This window comes from Quercus suber, unplaced genomic scaffold, assembly GCF_002906115.3.
Source record: "Quercus suber isolate HL8 unplaced genomic scaffold, Cork oak 2.0 scaffold_590, whole genome shotgun sequence".
Classification (NCBI taxonomy): Eukaryota; Viridiplantae; Streptophyta; class Magnoliopsida; order Fagales; family Fagaceae; genus Quercus; species Quercus suber.
The window spans coordinates 91,556-118,905 of NW_027070035.1; the positions used below are offsets into that span (position 1 = coordinate 91,556).

Consider the following 27,350-nt stretch of genomic DNA (forward strand, 5'->3'; position numbering starts at 1 on the left):
AATTTACAAATTATTTACCCAAAAAAAAAAAATAGATGCTGACGTGTCAGGGTGATGTGTCATTTTTTATAATATTTTAATTCTTCCAGCTGCCACCTCAGCAATTTTCGTCAGTTGATTGACGGAAAGGACCAAAATAGAACGCGTAAATTGGTTTTAGGGACTAAAAGTGGAAAAAATAAAATGTAGGGACTAAAATGGAAAAAAGCCAAAACATAGGGACTAAAAGTGCATTTACGCCATAAAACTAATACAAGAAGCCCACTGATATTTATATAACTTGTAAAAAGAAAGGAACGAGGGAAGTGCTAGAGGTTTAATTTAGCAGAAAAAAATGATAAAACATGGACACGACTTCTGTTTCGTTTTAAAAAGCAATGAAAGAAAAGCTCAATGTTTTCTCATCCTCAATATTTACTCAGAAAGTTGCTTAGATTTTTTTTTTTTTTTTGATATAAAAATTGACCAAATCTAGGCTAATGATACTAAGTTTTTAGCAAAATTTACAATGATTATGGACAAAAAATTGAAATCAATTAATTACTAGAATTTTAGAGTGCCTATTAACCGTGATTATGGACAAAGGTCCAAGCCAGGCAGAGAAGAGAGAAGAAGAAGAAAAAGATTGGTTGGATTTTGATGGTGGAGAGTTTATTGAAGAATTTATTATCAACTTAGAAATTATAGAAGAAGATAAAAAAAAAAAAAATTATATCTAGTTTATTTTTATAAATCTAAAAAATTACTCAATTTAGTGAGGGAAAATATCACATGACACATTAATTTGACTGTAAATCAGTGTCATGGGCGGCTAGCCATAGCGCAGGGGTTCAAATGAACCCCATAGCTTGGCCAATCCATATGTGTGTGTGTGTATATGTATATATATAATATAATATAAAAATTTTATCTTTTTTGACCCTCTAAAATAAAATTTTGAACACTCTGATCCTTTTTTTTTTAACCACAACTAAAATAACCTTAAATATAATCCTCTTACTAATATCTTAGCATTGAAAAAAATAAATAAATAAAAAAAAAAAAAGCCCAACACAAGCCAATTTAATCTAAAAATTGAAAATAAAAATTAGTTGTTGAATCTAAAGTGCTTTTTATTTGTAATTTGTTGAGTGAGGACGAGGCTCGTAGAACAAGCCAAGAGCGATTGAGTGACAACAAAAGCAAATGTTAACACAATAAAAATTAGTATCTATTTTGGAATAATTTATCTAACTTTTTGCTAAAAGTATTAGATAAGTAGGAACTCACATGAGACTTGCAAATATTCGGAAAAAAGTGAAGTAATAAGTTGGCTTATAATCAAGACCTAAACACACTTAATACAATTACAAAGAACAATAGTTGTCAATGTTGAGTTGAATTGTTAAATATAAGAATTGTAAAGACTTAAAACAAACTAATAGATAAAAGAATTTTGAGCAATAATAATTAAAGTTCACTTAGCGACAATAATTAATATGTTTATAGTATTCGAAAACAATGGATGATTTCCAAGATTTCATCTTAGCAAAAATTAGTATGTTCATTATATTATGAAACTATATGTTAAATGAACTAATAGTTTATATTTTATTTTTTTGCTAATACTATAAACAAATTTGTAATAAAGAAACATCGAAAACCACAAAATTCATTTTTTATTTAAGATTTATCTTCTTATTGGGCTCCAAAAAAAAAAAATTCTAAAGCCGCCACCGATCAGCATCACTACTTTTCAACACACAAACAGTAGGCCAGTTGGCCTGCCTTCAAATCTAGCTGATATTGAATCGAATCATGTAAAAGAAATTTCATCCATCGAAGAAAGAATCTAATTCTCCACCATTCCCTTAAGTGCCGAATATTGACATATGGTACAAAAAATGATTCCTGCATGGTTCACTTTAAAATCCTCAGGAACTGGGTCTAGCACCATTAGGTGTTGTATGCAGAACATTAAGTAATGGAAGGCAAAAGTGAAAGGTGCAGTTGGTGTGGGGTGCAACTACTTGTGCCCCCAGGAACCAAAAGCATTCAATGTTCTGTATGCAATGGCATAACTCAGGTTCGATCAAATGATCGTTGGGTTCAAGTCCAGGACTCAATTAGCCATACAGCAAATCGGTTTAAGGACCTGGTCAATACAGTGGTTGCTGGATCGGCAAACAGCTGTCCAGTATGGAATGCACAAGTTTATGGTTATTATCCTCAGCTGCCACCACCGCGACCATCACCACCATTGATGCCTCCTAACCCGCATGGGAGGAAGCGAGCCCTGCTATGTGGAGTTAGCTATTATGGGCGTAGTTACAAACTCAAAGGAAGTGTGAATGATGTTAGGTGCATGAGATACTTTTTGGTTGAAAAGATGGGTTTTCCCAACGAGTCCATACTCATACTCACAGGTACTAATTAGAGAATCTAATGGATTAATTGGAATGACAGTTCAAAATAATTAGGAAAAACATTTGGATGTTTAAATTTTTCTATATTGTGCTGATATCAATCAGGACCAACAGTTAGTTCGCACATACATACCAAAGCTAGGACCAACAATTTCATACAAGGTACTAACTTATAAAATTGATGTAATGACACAATCCACACGCATCAATTTTCAACTCAATTCTCCTCATTGAAAAGAAACATCCTCCTTTCAAAAGAAGTTTTTAGTGTCAACCATCTTTGGACTAAACAATATCTCAATTTGATGTAAATGTGTGGACTGCGTTTAACTATTAAAACAAAGAAGTTCAAGTACATTTCATTTCATGAGCAGTACTACTTAACAACTTATAAGCTTCTTTGACAAATTAAATGTCTAAGCTGTCACCTAGATACCAAGTACGAATGTACGAGTAACATTCTAAGTTAAGAACCTGTACATCAATGAAAATGCAGGTGAACCAATCATTATATATAATGATATTAGCTAGGGGCCAATATCTGATAGTTATGTTTGAACTGAATAATTTTATTTCAATATTTAATAGAATTCTAATCTTAAATCATGAACGTAATCAACAAACTAACTAGCACTTCAAATTCTAGCCTAGTAATAACTGGACTCTAAATCTTTCTAGAATAAACAAGATTAGTGACTCGCGGTCTCAAGGGAATCTGGATAAAAAACAAATATTTTACCTTCCCAAAACGAAAAACCAAAAGAGAAACAAAAGTAAATCATGCTATTTATTCGTATCCTTCCTGCTAACATTTTGAACAAACTACAGAGGACGAGACAGACCCACTTAGGATCCCAACAAAACATAACATCCGAATGGCCTTAAAATGGTTAGTCCAGGGGGTTCAGTCAGGTGATTCATTGGTCTTCCATTTCTCGGGCCATGGCTCAAGGGAGCGTGACAAAAACATGGATGAGATTGATGGGTACGACGAAACACTATGCCCTGTTGACTATGAGACTCAGGGGAAGATAATTGATGATGAAGTGAATGACACCATTGTTAGGCCAATACCCCGTGGTGCCAAACTTCATGCCATTATCGATGCCTGCTATAGTGGAACCGTACTTGATTTGCCTTTCCTGTGCAGGATGAATCGGTATGATACTTGTTTTATAGTAATGATTCTTGATTAGTTGATCATATTGAAAACAGAAGTACATTCTTGTGTTGGAGCAGAGAAGGAGTATACACATGGGAATTTCAAACATATACACCAAGTTTTTATAAAGGCACCAGTGGTGGGCTAGCGATCTCTTTTGGTGCTTGTGATGATCAGCAGACTGCTTCAGACACAACTGTGAGTTATATATACTTCTTCAACAATATATCTATAGATTTAGATAGCTACACCCCGAAATAATCTGACAGTTTAAAATCAGAGATGAACACATACTTCTTTTTTCTTTTTCTTTTTTTGATTAGATGAACATACTAATTTGGCAATAGGGTAGTACTGTTGGTTTCCCTAGCCAATGAGAAATTTTTATGCATCTTTCTAATTGCTATCAAGGATTGTGATTGCTTTCAAAGTGCACTCCATCTTGTAAATCCTCCATGCTGTTGCTTCACTATTGATTTATATATATATATATATATATCTGTGATCCGCTGGCATTCACAAGAGATTGCAAGAATATTATAAAGGAAGAATTGAGAAGTCTTGGCTATTAGATTGATTTATTTTGAAACATGGGAAGTGATGTCACGGAAGTCTAAAGAAAGCACACACGATACTCTCTTGATGAAATATAAACTAAACTGTTAGTTCCTTGTAGTAAACCTCGAAGCCATAAGGGGTTTTTCTGAATCCACAAGGAGAAGAAAACTAGAATCCACTAGAGAAATAATTTTACAAAAGTCTGTGTTTATTAATAATAGTCTGATTTGCCTCTAATGGCTATAAGACATATAAATACTGAGAAAAAATAAATAAATCTAAAACCCTAATTCACACTGATTACGCCATTAGATGACAAAATACCAAAATTTACCAAAATGGCAAAATTGAGTTAAATGCAGAATCATAAACTACTGACCTTAAGGGTTATAAAACAAATGAGACCTTGTCTGACTTTTGAACTAAAAGTTGTTAAGGAAAAACAAATATTACTATAAATAGCAAAAACACTGTTTTCAGAGCCTTAATGAAGGAATTCGCCTAAATTTTGGCGACATTCATGAATCTAGATCAGAACGTCATTTCTCTTCAACCTGCCAAATTTTATGCAATTCTAACACTATCACCCCGATGACCTCTACTAGCACCCCATTTTGATCTTACATTGTAACTTCCTACACCCTTGCTACTCTAGAAAGGCATGTGCCATCTGTTCTACATCAAGAAGCATTTGTTGGGTATGCATGTGTGTGTGAAAGTCCCATGTAGAAAAAAATAAATAAATAAAAAATAAACGAAGAATTTGACGAATTATTATAACGTGGTTGGACAGTCACGAGCCTCTTGTAGTTTAACCGACACGTTTTCGTATTTCCAAATGAAGATGTACAGGGTTCCATCCCCCTACGAATTATATATATAATATAGGTAGTCAACTGATCATATACACGCCTTTTAGAAAGCTTTTTATGCTATATGTGATTGCAATCACATGAAAGTCTATGAACAGCGTATTTCCTAATCTTAAATCCATGTATAATGAAGTTATGAAAAGTGAAAATGGTCAAGGTTGACAAACATAATTGAAAGCAAACACTTAGAGAAAAAATATTCTTTTATTAATCGGATGGATAATATTTGTTTAGTATCCAACTTCCAAGTGCAGGCTTTGGCAGGTAAGGCTTCAACAGGTGCCTTGACTTACTGCTTCATCCAAGCTGTGCAAAGTGAACCTGGATTAACTTATGGCCGCTTGCTTAATTCCATACGCCAACAAATTCGTGAGGCCAAAACTGGAATACGCCTCAATGGCCCAATTGCATCTCTCATTAATAAAGTATTAGGCGCAGACTTATCACAGGTATTATTATTTACTATCTTGGTAAATGTAGTTAGTTGATTCTCTCCACAAAAAAAGAAATGTAGCTAGTTAATTAATTCTTATATACAGTTTGTGTGTATGTCTGTGTGTGTATATATATATATATATATTGACAGAATGTAAAATATAGTGATAAATTAAAAAAATAATAAAAATCCACAGAAATTTACAATTAGGGAAAGAGTTAGGATTTCCCCTTTGGAGGGGCCGAAGTATGAAGATAAAAATTTCACCATTTAAGAATAAGAATTAAACAAAGATTCAAAAATAAAGTACATAAAAAATAAAACTAACCTATATTTGGTGTTAATAACAAAGTATAAATAAAAGAGATAATAATGTTTAGTATCCAACTTCCAAGTGCAGGCTTTGGCAGGTAAGGCTTCAACAGGTGCCTTGACTTATTGCTTCATCCAAGCTGTGCAAAGTGAACCTGGATTAACTTATGGCCGCTTGCTTAATTCCATACGCCAACAAATTCGTGAGGCCAAAACTGGAATACGCCTCAATGGTCCAATTGCATCTCTCATTAATAAAGTATTAGGCGCAGACTTATCACAGGTATTAGTATTTGCTATCTTGGTAAATGTAGTTGGTTGATTCTCTCCACAAAAAAAGAAATGTAGCTAGTTAATTAATTCTTATATACAGTTTGTGTGTATGTCTGTGTGTATATATATATTGACAGAATGTAAAATATAGTGATAAATTAAAAAAATAATAAAAATCCACAGAAATTTACAATTAGGGAAAGAGTTAGGATTTCCCCTTGGAGGGGCCGAAGTATGAAGATAAAAATTTCACCATTTAAGAATAAGAATTAAACAAAAATTCAAAAATAAAGTACATAAAAAATAAAACTAACCTATATTTGGTGTTAATAACAAAGTATAAATAAAAGAGATAATAGAACGATTGTTTCTTAACACATTTTACTTTAATCATATATGAAAACATAACTTGATATTCTTTTAATTTCACAGTAGTTTCCTGAATTCCAAAATTAGAGACTACCTTAAACTCTCTTATAAAAACAAAATCATGTTATCATATTTTATATGGGCACTTAATTCTATACAAAATAAAATAAAAAGCTTTGCAAGTGTAAAAAAAATGATCAATTGATGACTATGACAATGACAATGACAATGTGAGAAAAATATAATTTTAAAAAATGTAAAAAAAAAAGTAAATAATTTGTCATAAAAATATCACTTCTCTAGTTTAACTCTATTGAAACTATTCAATAGTATTTTTTATCATCAAAACCTTAATAAAAAAGATGGATTTTTTAGCATAATTTGTTTAGGTTTTTTAAAGCTATATCAACACCCAAACATAGGACATACATAGTTAGCCTACGGTTTCATTATTTCAAACACGGAAATTAATAAAATAAATGAAATAATATATTTTCCCATCTCAAAGTTGAAGCATTTTTTAGTCAAGAAAATAAAATCATTAATAAGATTGTTATAGAAGTTTTTTTTTTTTTTCCAAAATTAATTCCAAAGATAGAGAATGAAGAAATGGGGGCACCTCAAGGTATTACTAGCCCTAAGAATACTTCTTGAGATGGTTGGTACCTTCAATATGATAGTATCACATGTCTTCAATATATACGATATGACATTTTTTTTAAAAAAAATCAATAGTTGGGAGAAAGGGAATTTCAATTTTAAATATATCCATTAAAAACATCATGAGATTTTAGTTAAGCTACAAAGTGTTTAGCTCACCAATATCACTTGTGTCTATTTATGTATTAACTTTTTTGAAAAAAAAAAAAAAAGAAGAAGAAGAAGAAGAAGAAGAAGAAGATCATAAGGATAGATTTGTTGGTCATTTCCATTTCTTTTAGTAATTTTGCACTTAATAAATTCTTAAAAGGGGTTAGGTATACCTTTTAGAAAGGGGAAAAAATTCAAGGACTAGGAAGGCCATGGGCCTCCTAGCCTAGGTCTAAATGTAGGTCCATTCTAGTTTACAACCCTCTCTTCCTCTCTCTCATATTCGATAAAATAGTTATATGGCATAGAGATTTGAACCCAAGTCTTCTAGTTTACAACCCTCTCTTCCTCTCTCTCATATTGGATAAAATAGTAATATGGCATAGGGATTTGAACCCAAGTCCCCAATGCTCGAAACTATGATAGACACATTAACCATTAAAGTAGGTCAACTTCTTCGGTCTCTATGCTACAAACTATTTTATTTAGTATATATAATAAATAAATATTTTTTATTTTGTCACGGTTTGACCTTGGTTGAATCCTGGTCTGACCTCAAAAACCTTAAACCTTTTATTTTTTTTTTATTCTTTGAACAAATTAGGTTTCAAAACAATATTTTCTCCCCTTTTATCTTTGGGGCAATTTACAATTCCTCCTTAAACTATAAAATTAAAGCAATGTCCCCTCTTAACTATTGAAAATGAGCAAATAGCCATTATCATTAGTTCAGTTATGAACACATAACATAATCTTTTAATTTTTAAATTTTCCACAACCAAATTACTAAAATTCCTCTAACTCTCTCTCTCTCTCTCTCTCTCTCTCTCTCTCTCTCTCTCTCTCTCTCTCTCTCTCTCTCTCTCCAAAAAGTAATGCTATAATTACTTTGTGATTGCAGGAGCCTCAATTATCATCATCAGAGAAGTTCGACATTTACTCAAAGCAATTTTTATTATAACTTAGTTTACCATTAGCTATGGGTGAGCTACTATTCAAAAGCAATGAATTTTATCATCTAATTACTCATTTGGTCCTCAAACTTTGTCTCATGCTTTAAAACAGTCCTAATATTTTGAAATGTTTCATTTTAGTACTTGTACTTTTAAGTTTGTGTCAAAAAACATCTATGATGTTACTCTTACTTTAATTTTGAGTTGAGATTGTTCAGAGAAATCTTAGGGATTTTTATAGTAGCAAATGAGGAAAGAGATTGGTTATTTAAAAACTTTGTTTGCTTGTTGTATATCTGTTTGAAGATAGATAAAATCAAAGTAGAGTTAACAGCAGAACCTTTTTTACATGAACTTATAAGCATAAGGACTGAAATGAGACAATCCAGAGGATAAGGATCCTTTTCAAACATGGGAAAAATGTTAAGGGCTAAATGTGTAATTAAATCTAATTTTATTCATAAGATTGTCAATAACAACTTGGGATCACCTTCCATGGAATTTTTTTGTATATTGTGTTAAGATCGCTATTTATTATCTTATTTTGTCATAGCAACATGTCAGCTCTTTATTCGTTCACTAATTCCCATTTGAAGGCCACATCAACACAATATAAGAAATTGGGCTAAAAACTATATCTTATGTCCAAGTCAAGAACTCTATTCAAATGGCATCGGCTTTTTGTGCATGTTCCTCATAGCTAAAAGAATGGCTTATATTTTGCTACATCACAAATAGAACTCACGGCCCATATTTCATCACTTCTGTAATGGGCTCGTGGCGCACATTTTTTCTACTCCATAGATTAGGCTTATGACCCCCGTATGTCATGTACATGAAGAAATAAACTCATGTTTCGTTTTCTCTTTTTTCATGGATTGGGCTCAAGTAATATATATAATTCTCAATGGATCAAGATTCATGGCTTGCATCATTTCTCTCAATTTAGAATGCGCTTCCTCAAAAAATTATCCATATTTACTCAATGAAACGCCCATATAGTTGTAACTAGATTTTAATCATCAGTTTCAATGGCACCAAATCAATATAATGATTTATTATTGAAATTTTAACCGAACCCACTACACATAATCTCCATATTTCTTCTTCTTCTTCTTTTTTTTTTTTTTTCTTTTGAGAGAAGGGTAAAAACACATAATCTTATTCTCATTTATTACAACTAGGAGTGTGCATGGATGAGGAGTTTTTCAACCCAACCCATCATAATAGGTTAAAAAAATACAACTCAACCCAACTCATTACAAGAGTCCAACCCAATCCATTTGGATCTAGTTGGGTCGGGTTGGATCCATGGGTTGGACTTTTTTTAATTTATTATTATGATTATTAAATTGAACATCAAAACAACATCACAAATAAAAACAAATTTATAACTAAATAATTATTAGCATAACACCAAACAAACATAAACTATACAAGGAGAACTTAGGGTTTGGGTTTTATTTCGAAAGAGTGGCAAAAAAAAGTAAATAACAGAATTGTATAATATTTTTTAAATTTTAAATATATTAAATATAGGTGGATTTGGCCGAGTTAAGCGAATTTGTGAATCTTATGACCCAAACCCAATGCAACCCACCATTTAAAAAAAAAAATCATAACCCAACCCAACCCACCAACCCTTAAAAACCGACCTAACTTGATAGGTTGGGTTGGATCGAGTTAGTTTTGGTGGGTAGGCAAGTTTGTTGCACACCCCTAATTATAACTCTTAACTCTCATTATGCAATGCACTAGTTTAAGGATAATAAAATATTGAATGTTTTGGTAGCACAATAAATTCATTCCCCCCCCCCCCCTCCCTCACTTGAATAGTAGAACTAACCATAAATTTAATTAGTAAAGTACAACATTATATGAGAATTGAATGTTTTGGTAGCACAATAAATTCATTCCCCCCCCCCCCCTCCCTCACTTGAATAGTAGAACTAACCATAAATTTAATTAGTAAAGTACAACATTATATGAGATGGGGAATACACATTTATTGTACTCTCGAAACATTGAATAATTACTCATATAGTAAAAATAATTATGTCACAACTTTTATATGATCAATTATGAGAGCATTCAAATAAACTCATGCAAAAATTTCTATATATTTTAGCATAAGAAATTACTTTTTCTATTTTACGTACTCACTTTTCAAAAACCTCACATCAAATTATCTATTTTACATTACATTTCATTAAAAAAATCAATTTTTTTCTTTATTTTTTTAATTGGTTCTCTTTTTTCACATACAACAACCATCATCGACTCTCTTCCTTCATTCTCAAGATATATATATATATATTTATAAAGAATAAAAAATAAAATGCAAAATGAGTAATACCGGTATAAATTTACATGGTTACAATAGCAACGATATATTTTTACAAAGCTTTATATGACCTGATGTGAGTGAATTTTGAGTTTGGTTGGCTACAATAAGGCTATTTTTCTATAATACGAGTATTGATATAAGTCATAACTTCTATTAAGACAGTAAATGAATCAAGTTGTACAACTCAAGCTCAGCTTGAGAAAAAGTTTGTTTATGTTCTTTTATTTAGTAAACAAGCTAGACTCATGCCCAACTTTAAGCTCGGTTATAAAATGAGTCAAGTTCAAACATAATAATGTGTTCGTGAAGAAACTTGTGACCATGATGGCTTAATTTAACTATTAATAATACTACATATTTATATGTGTCCAAGTAGCTCGCGAACAAGCTCGAACTTGCTTAATAGGCATATGAACCAAGTTTGAATATGTAATCTTGTTTAGTAATGAGCTTGAGCTCGACTTGTGTTCGAAATAAGCCTGAATTTTTTAAAACTTGACTCAGCTTGGTTCATTTATCTTCCTAATTTCTATAAATAGTGTTATTCTAAAATTAAAAAAAAAATTCTATAAAAATAAAAAAGGAAAAGGAAAAAATCACAATGATAACAATACAAACTGTCAACCATTCAACACATAGAGTAGGAAAAGATTAAAGAGTTAGATAGAGAGAAATTAACTAGTGTAATGATCACTCCACAAGTATAAGTGCATGTGGGAGGCAAAGGTCAGGATTCAAGTTTTCAAGAGAGAGCTCCACACACATATACACTTAGATTATGTTAGAGTAAAAATTTTATATTGTAAAAAAAAAAATAGATGAAGAGAAATTAAAGAAATAAGAGTAAAGTAGAGAAATGAGTAAGAGAGCGAGAGCTGCTGACAGAATGAACGTACTAGATGGTGGGGCTGCATCAATGTGTCACTCTCGTTGATTGGGATAGACTTAGGCGGTGCGGCTCACATGGTGCCTTATACCAGAGTCTAGATTGTCCAGACTAGACTCTATTTTGATTTATTTGGCAGTGCGGCTCACATGGTGCCTTCTACCAGAGTCTAGATTGTCCAGACTAGACTCTATTTTTATTTATTTGGCAGTGGGTTAGATGGGTGATACATGATTGATGAGTAAAAATTAATATTACGATTCAAACATGAACACCGTAAATAAAGGTCTTTCAAAATTAATAAATCCACTGAACTTCAAAGTAATGAATGAATGACTGATATTTATTTGGCCATTTTGGTCTCTACATTTTAATTTTATTTTTATTTTGGTTTCTAAAATGAAAAACGCGTTTTATTTTAGTCTCTACCATCATCTAACTAACAAAAATATCTTACGTGGCAGATGGAGTGTACTATTGGTACACTAAATGCTGATGTGACCAATAAAATAAAAATAATACTAGAGATATAAACTATTTTACAAAATTTTTTACAAATGGCTGATGTGATTAGTGATTATTAGTAAATGAAAAAATAATATTAATGATGGGGCTAAATGAAAACCAATAAAAGGCTGGTCACATTAACATTTTGTAAAAATGTTCTATAATAAATTGTGTCTATAACATTACTCATAAAATAATGCTCCTTCTGTTCCAATTTGAGTAGAAAGAATTTAATTGTTAAATGAAGAAAATATCAACGTGCAAGTGCGCATGGGCTTGTCCAATCCGTTGCTCTTTTTCTTTTCTTTTTTGTCTGGTCTGGACTGTATGTTGCTCTTGCTCTCTTCCTTCTTTGTCTTTTTTTCTTCTGATTAGGACGTTGCCTCTTCCTTTTGATTTCCTGGGCAGCTACGTCCAATTGCTCTTCTTTTTTTTTTTTTTTTTTCTTTTCTTTTTCTCTTTTGCTTTGTTTTGTAATTTTGAAGTTTTTCCATTTTAGTCCCTAAATTTTATTTTTTCCACATTTAGTCCCTAAAACCAATTTACGCTTTTTATTTTAGTCCTTCGAGCCCCATTCCGTCACCAATTAACGGGGGAACAGACGGGAGCTATAAAATATTATTATTTTTTAACCCTTGTGAATAAAATAAGGAGAAATCAGATTTAAGCTCACGTGATAAATCACGTGAAGCATTTTAATGCACTTACCACCTACCTTTGGCGCGCTGGTCTTCCCCAAATCAGACTGAAATCCCTAGCTCTCTTCCTCTGCCTCACAACCAACAGCCACCATCATCAACCTAAAGAAAATCCCACTTCTCTCTCTAACCACCACCATCATCATCAACCATCTCAAGATCCTCGCCTACCTCTGGCGCGTAGGTAGTGACCTTTCCCAAATCAGACTTAATCCCCAGTGAAGCTCTCTGCCTCTGCCGAACAGCCATAAGAACACAACCTAAAGAAAAATCCCCACTTCGTCAATCTCTATCACTTGATACCCACACTATTCATGGAGTGGAGAAAATGAAAGCTGGGAGACTTCTGTATTTGTGAAAGGGTCTTCTCTCTCTTCTCTCTGTCCTTATTTATAGCTTTACAAGAAGGTTGGTGACTTTTTCCTAGTAGGGCCACAATGTTTTTGTATATTTTGGCTTTTTGACTGTTTGTTGGTCCTTGTCTGCATGTGTTTGGTTGTGGTTTACATTGTGGTCCATGTGTTCCCCGTGTATGACAAAAGTACTTTCTCTGTTTCTTTTAGTATGACAAAACTATTGAAGTAAGTGTTGTATTCTTACTTAAATATTTGATTAAGTGCTGTGATTGTATGGTCTGCATGCAGAATAGAAAATTTTTTATTAGGTATGAGTGTTGTTTTGTTAAATATAATATATATATTGTTTAAATAATATATATTTTGTCCTGTAGCTAGCATTGTGTGATTGGTTTTGGTGTTATGTTGCATGCAGAATGGATGGACTATTTAGTTTATTTGTGCATCATGGTGGCAATTTTACTGAAAATGGCCGAAAATATGTGGGAGGTGCAGTAGATATAGTTGATAATTGTGACCCTGACAGGTGGTCCAAGGTTGAGATAGAAAGTATATGTAAGGACTTTGGATACACATCTGTTAGCAGGCTGTGGTATAAAATGCCTGGAGTGGACCAAGAACGGGCAAACTTCCATTTGATTGTTGATGATAGTGATGCCATGTTTCTAACAGACTTAGTGAGGGGTCATCAAGATATTCATGTGTATGTAGAGCACCCAATACATGAGCCTATATTAGTTGATGAAGGAGAGGATGCTGGTGAGGGTGTGCAGCCATTAGCATTGGAGCAAGACTTTACAGGTTATTATGACAATGATGATGAGAGTGAACATGATGATGATGATGATGGGGATGAGTTTTATAGTTTTTATGAGAATGATGACATGTATGCTAATGATCAAACCTTTAACAATGAGGATGAGGTTGAGGTTAATGCTAATGTTCCTACTGAGGTGGCTGCTTCTCAAATGGGTTCTAGGAGAGTAGGTAAAGAACCTGAGCACCCACCTGAGGTCTTTCATATAAATGATAGCAGCGATAGTGTGGGAAGTGATGGTGGGGGAAGTGGCCTAGAAGATGATGTAGAGTTGACCCATGGTGTTAGGGACTTTGTTGAAGATAGTAGTGACAGTTGGGATGGTAAGGATGATGCTGAAGTTAATGAACCTGGGCAAATGGGTGCTGGTGTAATGAACTCTGATTATGAGAGTGAGGAATTGCATAGTCTTGTTGAATCATCATCTAATGATGAGCTTGGGTGTGATAGTGATGATCAGTCTGAGGATGATAACAGGACACATGTGGGAGATGAAAGGGAACCGAAAAAAGAGCAAGGGAGGAAGTTCCCTGTGTTTAAGCCAGTGGCTAAGGCTGAGCAACTTTATTTTGAGAAAGATATGTTGTTTACTACACCTAAGCAATTCAAGGAAGCTATAACAGATTATGCAGTTTCTGGTGGATGGGGGATCAAATTTGTTAAAAATGATCTGCAAAGGGTAAGAGCTGTCTGCCAAGAAGGGTGCAAGTTTGTTGCCTATCTAGCAAAGGTGCCAAGGGAGAGGAGCTACCAACTAAGGACATTGACATTGGAACACACCTGCTGTAGAAGTTATAAGAACCCTAGGTGTACTTCATCATACATTGGGAAGAAGTTGATGAAGAAGGTGAAAAGACAACCTAATATGAAGCTGAAGGACATCCAAGAGGCTGTCCATGACAAGTACACCGTAAATATAAGTGTAGGAAAAGCAGGCAGGGCTAGGGATAAGGCTCAAGAATATGTAGATGGGGTTTATACACAACAGTACAACCAGTTGTGGGAGTACTGTGAGGAATTAAGGAGGGCTAGTCCTGGTAGTACTATACTTATGAAGGTACATACCTTCCAGGATGGTGATTTAGCAGCTGAGATGGATTTGGTGTGTGGGGTGCCTTATTTTGAGAGGCTATACATATGTTTGGAGGGCTGCAAGAAGGGGTTTTTGGCTGGATGTAGGCCATTCATTGGTTTGGATGCCTGCCATTTGAAGACCAAGGCAGGGGGGCAATTGATTACTGCAGTCTGCAGAGATCCTAATGAGGAGTATTTCCCACTTGCATATGCAGTGGTAGAGGCTGAAACCAAGGATTCTTGGACTTGGTTCATCAATTTGTTACTTGCAGACATAGGTCAGAATAAGAGATGGGTGTTTATGTCAGACCAGCAGAAGGTGTGTACTTTATTCTCTACTTGGTTGTTTTTTCTTCATTTACTCATTGTATCTATCTCTAAGCCATATTTTATTTTCATACTGTTTGTGACAGGGGTTGGTGCAAACTTTCATTGATAACTGGCCACAGTATGAACATAGGATTTGCTGCAGGCACCTCTACAACAACTTCAGGAAGAACCATCCTGGTGTTCTACTCAGAGAGCTGTTTTGGAGGGCAGCCAAGACAAGTTATAAAGAAGAGTTTGACAGAGTGATGGATGAGCTGAAGGGCATTGATGCTGGTGCACACAGTTGGTTAGATGGTCATTCAACAACAAAATGGGCCAAACACATGTTTAGTGAGGATGCCTTGACCGACACTATAGTAAACAACATGTGTGAGAGTTTCAACAGTAGGATTCTTAAATTCAGGTCTAAGCCTATAATTAGCATGGTATGAGTCTTTGTGATCACCTACAATTAATTAGGTTAATTATGTCGTACTGTTTTTAGTAGGTTTTGCAATTAATGTCTAATGTTTCATTGTATGTGCTTGCAGCTTGAGTGCATCAGACTATATCTCATGACTAGGTTTCAAGAAAACAGAGTGAAGATTCTGAGAGTAGAGTCAGCTATTTGTGCCAAGGTTCTGAAAAGGTTGCACAAGGAAAAACTGGCAGCCAATAGGTGGATAGCTTGTTGGGCAGGGCAGACCCAGTTTGAAGTAAAAAATGGTCTGCAAAGTTTCACTGTAGACTTGGCCACAGCACACTGCAGTTGCAGGAAGTGGGACATAAATGGCATACCCTGTGCTCATGCTATCTCGTGCATATTTTTCAACAGACAAGATGCTGAGCAGTATGTTCACCCATGTTACCATGTCTCTACATACAAGGCCTGCTATGAACCAATCATAGCACCAATCAATGGACAAAATATGTGGAGATCTAGTGATGTGGCCCCAGTTCAGCCTCCCATCAAAAGAAGACCACCTGGCAGACCTAAGAAGAAGAGGGCAAAGGAACCTAATGAGCCAACAAGGAGAGGTGGCATCTCTAAGCAATGCAAGACTTGTGGTAAGTTAGGGCATAATAAAAGAAGTTGCAAGGGTGAGATTGGAGGGAACTCCTCACTGCCAGGCACCACAAACAGAACCAGTGCATCTAGTAAGGTAATATATGGACATGTATGAAATGCAATTGTATTAGTTGCTTTCAAGTACATCTAATAATTTGCGTGCATTTCTTGTTTGTAGGCCAACATGCATAGCTTCAGCTCCACTCCAAGTGCACCACCTCAGTCCAGCATGCATGGCCGAGCCACTCCAACTGCACCATCTCAGGGCAAGACAAGCTCAGCCACTCAATTTGCACCATCTCAGACCATGATGCACCAATCCAGTCCAACTGTAACACCTCATGCCAGGACCAGAAGCACATTTATCCACTCACAGCAGCACACCTCCACTGAAGCTGCACCACATCAGTCAGGCAGCACCACACATAACTCCAGCAGCAGCAACCCAAAGCCAAGGCAGAAGAAGAGAAGGGTGGTCACATCAGAGACTCTAAAGGCTTCTAAGAACGCATCCAGATACATGGAATCAATCAGACATGGTGGGAGTCAATCATCTGTGCATGGTCCAAGGAAGTGAAGAGAGCACAAGTTCATCTGTGCATGGAACAATGCCATGTGTTTTGTAGAAACTGATAACTTAACTGTTTTGTGTATTTATGGTGGTAGGGTTAAACATGGAACATTGCCCTTTGTTTTGTAGAACTATGACTATGTTCTAGTTATGATATTTGTAGAATTGTGAATGTGTTATGATATTTGTAGAACCATGACTGTGTTATGATATTTGTACAACTGTTTGTGTTCTAGTTCTGATATTTGTAGAACTGTGGCTGTGTTCTGATATTTGGTGTTGAGTCACAAGTCTGACCGTGTAGTGTTGCTGGAAGTGTTTGTATTGGTTTGATATAAAGTGAGTTATGACTCATCTTTTGTACTTTGACTATTTGTATTGCAGAAAAGTTGTATTGCAGGAAATTTGTGTTGCAGACAATTGAATTGCAGAAAATTTGTATTGTAGAAAATTTGTATTGCATCAGAAATTTGCAGCAGCAATTTGTATTGTAGAAATCTGGATTGCAACAGAAATTTGCAAAAATTTGTATTGCAGCAGAAATGTGTATTCCAGCTGTGTGTTGATGTAGAGATTTGTATTGCAGCAGATGGTGTGCCTTTATCAAACTGTGCCTTTGTCAATCTGTCAAGCAAGCTCAAAAAGTTTGGTTCAAATTTGGTTTTTTGTTGACTGGGATTTTTGTTGTCAATCTGTCAATATGCTGTAGATATTTCAAGTAGATCTTTTAAGTCATGCCAAATAGATATTTCAAGTAGATCTTTTAAGTAAACCTCAGTTACATGCAAAGTTGGACATGTTTAATAGATATTTTTGGACAAGTTTAATAGATATTTTTTAAGATATGGCTGAACAACTTAAGTAGCCTGTCTGTGCCAACATGCCTTGAATTGTCATCATTTACTCTCTGACTTTGAAATTGAGACTTACTAACAAATTTCATATTCACATCTCTTTTTTCAAATTGGTTATTTAACTTTTTATTTTTTATTAAACTGAAACCAGTATGAATACAGTTCATAAACACATTTCAGCAGCCCCACATTGAACAACACAGTTAGAAAACAGGGGTATTCATTTCATTCCAGGAATGGTACAAAAAAAAAAACCAGCAGGTGTATCCATACTAACTGCTTAACCACAAAATGTACACACTGCCAGCCCTTTGCATTAACAATTACAGGATATTGAAACTCCCCCATCTATGAAACATGCTAACTAAACATACACTTCCACCACCCACCTAACCAAGCATAAACACTTCCACACTTCCCAGCCTAATCAAACTTCCACTACCTGTCTAACTACCCATACAATTAACGAGACAAATCCCACATATCACCATTAAGAATGCCAAAGCCACATTGTAAAACTTCTCTCTCCTGTGGCATCTTGCAACCTCAGCCTCTAGTCTGATAATCCGTTGCCTTTGCTCTGGGATGAGCACCTTACCACGATCACATATCTCATCATCACGCCATTGGAAGAATTTACACTTTCGCCCAACCTGAAATGCAAACCAATTTCTTTATCCATCAAGCTACTTAATGACCAATAAGGACTGTATAATTAACATGAAATTGAAAAAACATTGTTGTTTATATATAACCACAGCAATCCAATTTTTAAGCAAACATTACCATTGAAGATCAATAAACTAACCTAACCAACAAAAGGAAAATATTTCCCAGTCAACAAATTGAGTTTAAACAATACCCTTATATGCACAGTTGAACAATACCCTTATATGCACAAATCCTACCTCTTGAACAAGGTGTCAAAAAAAAAAACCCAAAATTATTGCTTCCAAACCCAGGAAAACGAACTAAATGCAGAAAGTCCCTCCTCCCTTAACCCCAATGAAATAAAAATAAAAACACGAAAACCCCATGATTCAAAATCAAAAGCTTGAACTACCCAGTAGAAACAACATGATTAATTAAAAAAACACTCAAATATTTAAATACCCAGTAGTTTGGACAGCCATAAAACCTTCTGCCAGGGTTGTCCGGTGTCCACGAAACGACTAACACTGGTTTTTCATCACAGTAGCACCTAAATGGAGCTCTCCTCCTCAAGCTTGAACTGGTTGAAGAGCTTGCTTCCATCTAATCAGGGGCTTCGAAATGGTTGAGGATCTTGAGATGTTGATGATGATGGTGGTGGTTAGAGAGAGAAGTGGGATTTTCTTTAGGTTGATGATGGTGGCTGTTGGTTGTGAGGCAGAGGAAGAGAGCTAGGGATTTCAGTCTGATTTGGGGAAGACCAGCGCGCCAAAGGTAGGTGGTAAGTGCATTAAAATGCTTCACGTGATTTATCACGTGAGCTTAAATCTGATTTCTCCTTATTTTATTCACAAGGGTTAAAAAATAATAATATTTTATAGCTCCCGTCTGTTCCCCCGTTAATTGGTGACGGAATGGGGCTCGAAGGACTAAAATAAAAAGCGTAAATTGGTTTTAGGGACTAAATGTGGAAAAAATAAAATTTAGGGACTAAAATGGAAAAACTTCAAAATGTAGGGACTAAAAGTGCATTTACGCCTATTACAATTTTGAATCTCAATTCTACCTTTTCGACAATATATGGGAATCAATGATAGTGTAACTGATGGTTTTGTCCTAAATTTTCATGAACATATGTGTGGCAAGAACGTCCAAAATAATTCCATGAGAAAGTTCTGGATAATTACTGCTGTCCATGAGATTCGTCTAGGATTTATTTATTATTTTTTTTTCAGTGGGTTTTGGGGCTGTTTATAAGTATTTTTTGGTGGCTTTTCTGTAGATTTTTTACGAGTATTTGAGTGTTTTTTTATGGAGAGGTAGAGACGTGAGAGGGAAAATTTTAGGGTCCGTTTGGTTAGAGGAATGCAAGAGTGAGAGGATAGAAAAGTGAAATGATAGAAAAATATTTTAATTTTTTTTTTTTTTTTTGATTGGGAGTGAAAAAGTGAAGGATGTAAAAAATGTGTTTGTATGAATTTATTCGTATACCCTTATTATAAAATGAAGCCCTATTAAAACAAAAGAAGTGACAAAAAAAAAAAGCAATCATCCAAATTTATTAGAAAATAAAAATCATATCTAGAAAAAAAATCATGTCTAAAAAAAAAAATAATCACAAAACAAAGCAAAAGAGAAAAAGAAAAGAAAAAAGAAGAAGAGCAATTGGACGTAGCTGCCCAGGAAATCAAAAGAAAAAGAAAAAGAAAAAAAAGGAAGAGGCAACGTCCTAATCAGAAGAAAAAAAGACAAAGAAGGAAGAGGGCAAGGGCAACATACAGTCCAGACCAGACAAAATAAAAGAAAAAGAGCAACGGATTGGACAAGCCCATGCGCACGTCACGTTGATATTTTCTTCATTTAACTATTAAATTCTTTCTACTAAGTTTTCTCTTCATTTTAGTGGATCCAAGAAAAAAACACCAGGCCTCACCTGTTTTTTTTTTTTTTTTTCCTTCCCTCCCTCTAACCAAACACCCACCAAAAAATTTTTTTTCCCATTTTCTCTCCAAAGTTTTTCATTCACCCTATTTATCTCTAAACAAACACACCCTTAAGGACAGGTTATTTATTTTTAATTTTGTGTGTGTGTGTGTGGAGTTTGCTGGTTTTGGTAGTGTTTGGTTGGATGTTTTTGTTGGTAATTTGTGTTTGTCTTGTCGGTACATTTATTTTTTTATGGGTTTGTGTTCTTGTGATTAAATTTTCTGAATTTGTGTTCTTTCTTATTCATGTTTAAGATGAAACTACATCTGAATTCTTGTGTATTTTGGGTTATAATTTTGTTTGTTTTTGTTATATTTTTTTTTCGTTTTTTTATTTTGTTAAAATTGATAAATTAATTTTTAAAACTAATGTGTCTTTTTTAATCATTATTTTATGTTGACATGCATTTTTTAATGCTCATTTCGTCCTAGTTTGTTTGTCATCTATTTCATTTTGGAATGTTTCAAAATATTGTCTTGTTTCTAAAAATAAAAGTCATAAATTTACTTATATTCCTATTATACTCCTACTTTATTTTCAAAACTATTTGAAAATAAAACTAAAAAATATTAAAAAAATCAATCTAATTGGAGACACTTTTTTAGTTGTTTCTTAAGAATAACTTTTTTTTTTAAATGATAAATTTATTTAAGGATAATTTTGTAAACTTATACATTTTTATAAGGCAAACAAGACAATAAATGATAATCACTTAAAAAGTTTGACTTTTCAAACATGACAAACAAATTAGAATGGAGGGAGTATTATTTTATGAGTAATATTATAGACACAATTTATTATAGAACATTTTTACAAAATGTGATGTGACCAACCTTTTATTGGTTTTCATTTAGCCTATCATTAATATTATTTTTTCATTTACAATAATCACTCATCACATCAGCCATTTGTAAAAAATTTGAAAATAGTTTGTATCTCTAGTATTATTTTATTTTATTGGTCACATCAGCATTTAGTGTACCAATAGTACACTCCATCTGCCAGTAGGATATTTTTGTTAGTTAGATGATGTAGAGACTAAAATGAAACGTGTTTTTCATTTTAGAAACCAAAATAGAAATAAGATTAAAATGTAGGGACTAAAGTGGCCAAATAAATATCAGTCATTCATGCATTCATTACTTTGAAGTTCGGTGGATTTATTAATTTTGAAAGACCTTTATTTATGGTGTTCATGTTTGAATCGTAATATTAATTTTTACTCATCAATCATGTATCACCCATCCAACCCACGGCCAAATAAATCAAAATAGAGTCTAGTCTGGACAATCTAGACTCTGGTATAAGGCACCATGTGAGCCGCACCGCCTAAGTCTATCCCAATCAACGAGAGTGACACATTGATGCAGCCCCACCATCTAGTACGTTCATTCTGTCAGCAGCTCTCGCTCTCTTACTCATTTCTCTACTTTACTCTTATTTCTTTAATTTCTCTCTATCTTTTTTTTTTTTTTTTTTAATTTTTTTAATTTTTTTTATAATATAGAATTTTTACTCTAACATAATCTAAGTGTATATGTGTATAGAGCTCTCTCTTGAAAACTTGAACCCTGACCTTTGCCTCTACATGCACTTATATTTGTGAGTGACCATTACACGTTAATTTCTCTCTATCTAACTCTTTAATCTTTACCTACTCTATGTGTTGAATGGTTGACAGTTTGTATTGTTATCATTGTGATTTTTCCTTTTCCTTTTTTATTTTTATAGAATTTTTTTTTAAATTTTAGAATAACACTATTTATAGAAATTAGGAAGATAAATGAACCAAGCTGAGTCAAGTTTTAAAAAATTCAAGCTTATTTCGAACACAAGTCGAGCTCAAGCTCATTACTAAACAAGATTACATATTCAAACTTGGTTCATATGCCTATTGAGCAAGTTCGAGCTTGTTCGCGAGCTACTTGGACACATATAAATATGTAGTATTATTAATAGTTAAATTGAGCCATCATGGTCACAAGTTTCTTCACGAACACATTATTATGTTTGAACTTGACTCATTTTATAACCGAGCCTAAAGTTGGGCATGAGTCTAGCTTGTTTACTAAATAAAAGAACATAAACAAACTTTTTCTCAAGTTGAGCTTGAGTTGTACAACTTGATTCATTTACTGTCTTAATAGAAGTTATGACTTATATCAATACTCGTATTATAGAAAAATAGCCTTATTGTAGCCAACCAAACTCAAAATTCACTCACATCAGGTCATATAAAGTTTTGTAAAAATACATCGTTGCTATTGTAACCATGTAAATTTATACCGATATTACTCATTTTGCATTTTATTTTTTATTCTTTATATATATATATATATCTTGAGAATGAAGGAAGAGAGTGGATGATGGTTGTTGTATGTGAAAAAAGAGAACCAATTAAAAAAATAAGAAAAAATTTGATTTTTTTAATGAAATGTAATGTAAAATAGATAATTTGATGTGAGGTTTTTGAAAATGAGTACGTAAAATAGAAAAAGTAATTTCTTATGCTAAAATATATAGAAATTTTTGCATGAGTTGATTTGAATGCTCTCATAATTAATCATATAAAAGTTGTGACATAATTTTTTTTACTGTATGAGTAATTATTCAATGTTTCGAGAGTACAATAAATGCATATTCCCCATCTCATATAATGTTGTACTTTACTAATTAAATTTATGGTCAGTTCTTCTATTCAAGTGAGAGGGGGGGGGGGGGAATGAATTTATTGTGCTACCAAAACATTCAATATTTTATTATCCTTAAACTAGTGCATTGCATAATGAGAGTTAAGAGTTATAATTAGGGGGTGTGCAACAAACCTGCCTACCCACCAAAACTGACTCGATCCAACCCAACCTGTCAAGTTAGGTCGGCTTTTAAGGGTTGGTGGGTTGGGTTGGGTTATGATTTTTTTTTTTAATGGTGGGTTGGATTGGGTTTGGGTTATAAGATTCACAAATTCGCTTAACTCGACCAAATCCACCTATATTTAATATATTTAAAATTTAAAAAATATTATATAATTCTGTTATTTACTTTTTTTTGCCACTCTTTCGAAATAAAACCCAAACCCTAAGTTCTCCTTGTATAGTTTATGTTTGTTTGTTGTTATGCTAATAATTATTTAGTTATAAATTTGTTTTTATTTGTGATGTTGTTTTGATGTTCAATTTAATAATCATAATAATAAATTAAAAAAAGTCCAACCCATGGATCCAACCTGACCCAACTAGNTTGTAATTTTTTGCTTTGTTTATTAACTTACAGCTCTAGGAATTAATAGATTTATTATTATTGTATAAACATGTGCTTTGTAAATATTAGAAACTAATACATTGTAAAATAGTATGTATTGTCGTAGTTGTAGTTAATATTATTTGTATGCCTATGATTATGGTTATTGTTATTGTTGTTGTTATTCAAATTTTAGACTAATGAATTATTTTTTATGGTTATCTGATTTTTTGTGTGTGTGTGTGTGTGTGTTTTTTTTTTTTTTTGGCAAGTATCACTCTATAATTCTCACTCTTTCAATTGGTGTTAGGACATATGTGGTTTTCCTTGTTAAAGAACATATGTCATTATTTTATGTAATTGGCTAATCCTTTGACAAAGTGCACTCAACTTATAATTGGGTAGTTCTAGATGTTTTTATTAGATGTATTTTTGTCCATTCGGCCGCTGGACAAGATTCATGCCTCAACCCACCCATGAATACCCGAGCCAGGCCCTGAGGAGCAAATACTGTAACCAATCCCATACTACCTCCATTTTACTCTCTCATTTATTTAATAGATCTAGTCCACATGAAGTTTACTGCAACTTTAGGAAGAATCACAACGTCCGATATGCCACCATAAGGTCTACAATGCCAATCTGCCATAGCTTTGACAGTTGTGAAAGCTCCAAATATGGGTTTGTAAAATCTTGGGAGAGAAAGAAGTGGAGGAGAAATAAGGATAGAGTAGAAGAAGGGGATGATGAGCATTAGACATTAGTGAATATGAAAATTTGAGAGATGCTACAAAATTTTCATTGTTGATTTTATTTCAATTCAAATGAAAATTGAGATTTTTTTTTTATTTGTTTTAATTAAAATGCTAATGTGGCATTTATTGAATGGTAAATAAAATTTTTTAATATTATTTTATTGGCCGCGTTAGTATTTAGTGTGTCAATAATACATTCTGTCTATCACGTAGGATATTTCCATTAAGAAGATTACGGAAGGAACCAAAATGGGATGCATTTTTCATTTTAGGGATTAAAAGCAGTAAAATAAAAAAGTAAGGACCAAAATAGAAATGAGATCAAAATATAGGGAACAAAAATGCATTTAGGCCTATTTATTTTCCTCAATTTTTGCAATGAGTAATATATACTTGCACCAAAATTAAGAAACTGAATTGACACATGACACAAAATTATACTCTAAGGCCTATCTTTCCAATATCACCACTGGTTCAGTTATTTTCAATAGTACTCAAGTCAAAACCTAACTTGCCCATTTCATAGCTTTTGTGGCTATAAGAAACCTCCGGATCTTGGCTATGGAAAAAGATATGTTATTGTTTGTGCCTTAGCCGTTGATTCCATTGGATCAATTGGATCCTAATTTTGATTTCCTAGGTATTCTAGATTACATTGCTTTGATTTGTGAAAGTTTTCATACTATTTCTTTTATCAGTGTTCCATTGTGATGTAATAAAGCTGCTTTGGCTTTTGCTAGTGTGCAAAAGAGAACGAGAAGGTTGTTGTTTGGCTTGAAGAGTACCGCTCTTTTCTCTTCACAATATTGTACAACATGAATATGAATGAATTCAACAATTATTGTTTCTTAGTTTTTTTGAAAAAAATTTAATATATATATATATAATATTCACATGCATATAAACATAAACATTTTTTTTTTCTTTGAAGAATATAAAACAAATAAAAACCCATAAACATTAATTTAATATTTAATATAAAAAATATAATCAAACTTATTTGAAATCTAAAATTAAGAAATAACACAAATCATAAATTAAGAAATAAAAGTAGAAAAAGAACAAAAGAACATACATGATTGTTTCCTCTTTGACCTTGAGATGTAGAGAGAGAGCAATGAAAGTGTAAGTATGTAATTGAAACTTGTTGGTAGGAAAGAAAAAATAAGTATGAAAAAGTTGACAATTCATAAATGAAAAAATGAAATCCCTGAACCAGTTATTGTAGGAGAAAACAAATGAGTACAAAAGTTGAATATTATGAATTGGCTTAGTCCGCCTATCAAATTTTAATGCGGAATTTGTGAATTTAAGTATATGAATGAGTTTTTATTTTTCTTTTTGAAGTTAAAAAATAATAATAATAGCTTAAACAAAATGCAACCCATGAACAAAACCTATTCAATTTGAATATTAAAAAAAAAAAAAAAAAAAAAAAACAAATTCATATATATGTATGTGTGTGTGTGTATATATATATATATGCAACCCTTGAACCTCTCATTTTTCTGATTCTTTGAACAAACCAGGTTTCAAAACAATGTTTTCTCCCCTTCTATCTATGGGGCAGTTCATAATTTTCTCCTTAAACTATAAAATTAGAGCAATATCCCCTCTTAACTATTGAAAATGTGCAAATAACCCTTTACCATTAATTCAACTATGAACACATAACATAATATTTTAAATTTTCCACAACCAAATTGCTCTGAGTTCAAGATCTACTCAGAGCAATTTCTACTATAACTGAGTTTACCGTTAGCTATGGATGAGCTGCTATTAAAAAGTAATGAATTTTATCATTTAATTACACATTTGGTCCTCAAAATTTGTGCCATGTTTTAAAATAGTCCTAATATTTTGAAATGTTTTATTTTAGTCCTTATACTTTTAAGTGTGTGTCAAAAAATCTATAATGTTACTCTTACTTTAAATTTGAGTTGAGATTGTTCAAAGAAATCTTAGGGATTTTTATAGTAGCAAATGAGGAAAGAGATTGGTTATTTAAAAACTTTGTTTGCTTGTTGTATATCTATTTGAAGATAGATAAAATTAAAGTAGAGTTAACAGCATGAACTTTTTTTACTTGAACTTATGAGTATAAGAACTAAAATGAGACGCTTCAAAGGATAAGGATCCTTTTGAAACATGGGGAAAATGTTGAGAGCTAAATGTGTAATTAAATCTAATTTTATTCATAATATTGTCAATAACAACTTGGGATCAACTTATTTACTAAATCGTTTATTTAGTAAACAAGCTAGACTCATGCCCAACTTTAGGCTCAATTATTAAAAGAGTCAAGCTCAAATATAATAATGTGTACGTGAAGAAACTCGTGAACATGATGAGATGTAATAGATGGTTTTGATCTTAATGTCTAAAGAATGCCTTAATTCCCATTAGGATTAGGCCAACAATATGTATATACCTGATTTAAGGGTATTTTTTTTCTTCCATTAGCAATTTTAGTTTTATCAAATAAACTAAGATCTATTGATCCATCACTTGACAGTTTTGCCATGGTATTTTCTCTAAATTGTTTGAAAACTCTTCCAGGGAAAAATTTGAATTCTGACAATTTATAAATTTCTTCTTTCTTTACTTCTTGTTTCTTTTGTAACTCTTCTAAATGTTCTTCACTGAAAGTTATTAATTTTCTATTTTCTATTTTTTGTCATGGGATCATTGTTTGATCAATAGACTATGCACATTATTTGTTTATATAAGCAGAAGATATATACAGCCTACCAAAAGATAGTCCAATACTTTTTACATAGCTACAATTCAGTTCTTACCAATTAAAAGTAAAAATTGACTATCCCAAAAATAATTATCTATTTCTAGTTAAAATAAATAATAATCATCTATTCAGAATATGAGTTCTTTTTTTTTATTGGAGGACTAAGAGCTTCCGAGAAGCATTACACCAGCGAGTATAGGAGGCATGGAGGTTGGGCCAATCGGAGGAGGGGCAATATGTGAAATGGTGAAGCCACAAAGACAAAACCTGCTCTTGGTCCTCCTCTTGTTCCAACATCTCTATGCTCTCCTCCAATACTTTCTCCAGCTCAACTCTT

At 33.0% G+C, this 27,350-nt stretch overlaps 2 protein-coding genes across 3 annotated transcripts; both read left to right on the top strand.

Annotated features, from left to right (window-relative positions):
- The first annotated feature begins 1,940 nt into the window (after window positions 1-1,940).
- Window positions 1,941-8,339, top strand: LOC112018959 (metacaspase-1-like). Of its 2 annotated transcripts, none has more exons than XM_065764878.1 (5): window positions 1,941-2,405; window positions 3,234-3,564; window positions 3,645-3,765; window positions 5,834-6,028; window positions 8,099-8,339. In XM_065764878.1, exons 1-5 carry the CDS (start codon window positions 1,964-1,966, stop codon window positions 8,156-8,158), a joined length of 1,149 nt encoding a protein of 382 aa, XP_065620950.1. In that variant the 5' UTR covers window positions 1,941-1,963; the 3' UTR covers window positions 8,159-8,339. The 2 variants fall into 2 exon arrangements, with proteins under 2 accessions (XP_065620950.1, XP_065620951.1); XM_065764879.1 differs by lacking the exon at window positions 5,834-6,028 and adding an exon at window positions 5,252-5,446 and having other exon boundaries at window positions 8,099-8,240.
- A 5,010-nt stretch (window positions 8,340-13,349) lies between these two features.
- LOC136063890 (uncharacterized) lies at window positions 13,350-17,056 on the top strand. The gene is made up of 4 exons (XM_065764890.1): window positions 13,350-15,154; window positions 15,249-15,590; window positions 15,696-16,307; window positions 16,392-17,056. Exons 1-4 carry the CDS (start codon window positions 13,361-13,363, stop codon window positions 16,788-16,790), a joined length of 3,147 nt encoding a protein of 1,048 aa, XP_065620962.1. The 5' UTR covers window positions 13,350-13,360; the 3' UTR covers window positions 16,791-17,056.
- The last annotated feature ends 10,294 nt before the right edge of the window (window positions 17,057-27,350 follow it).

Coding starts and splice junctions, on each gene's coding strand:
- LOC112018959 (XM_065764878.1), top strand. CDS start 1,964: ATGGAAGGCAAAAGTGAAAGGTGCAGTTGGTGTGGGGTGCAACTACTT. Junction 3,565..3,644: donor TTCCTGTGCAGGATGAATCG/GTATGATACTTG, acceptor GTGTTGGAGCAG/AGAAGGAGTATACACATGGG. Junction 3,766..5,833: donor AGACTGCTTCAGACACAACT/GTGAGTTATATA, acceptor TTCCAAGTGCAG/GCTTTGGCAGGTAAGGCTTC.
- LOC136063890 (XM_065764890.1), top strand. CDS start 13,361: ATGGATGGACTATTTAGTTTATTTGTGCATCATGGTGGCAATTTTACT. Junction 15,591..15,695: donor CTAAGCCTATAATTAGCATG/GTATGAGTCTTT, acceptor ATGTGCTTGCAG/CTTGAGTGCATCAGACTATA. Junction 16,308..16,391: donor GAACCAGTGCATCTAGTAAG/GTAATATATGGA, acceptor TCTTGTTTGTAG/GCCAACATGCATAGCTTCAG.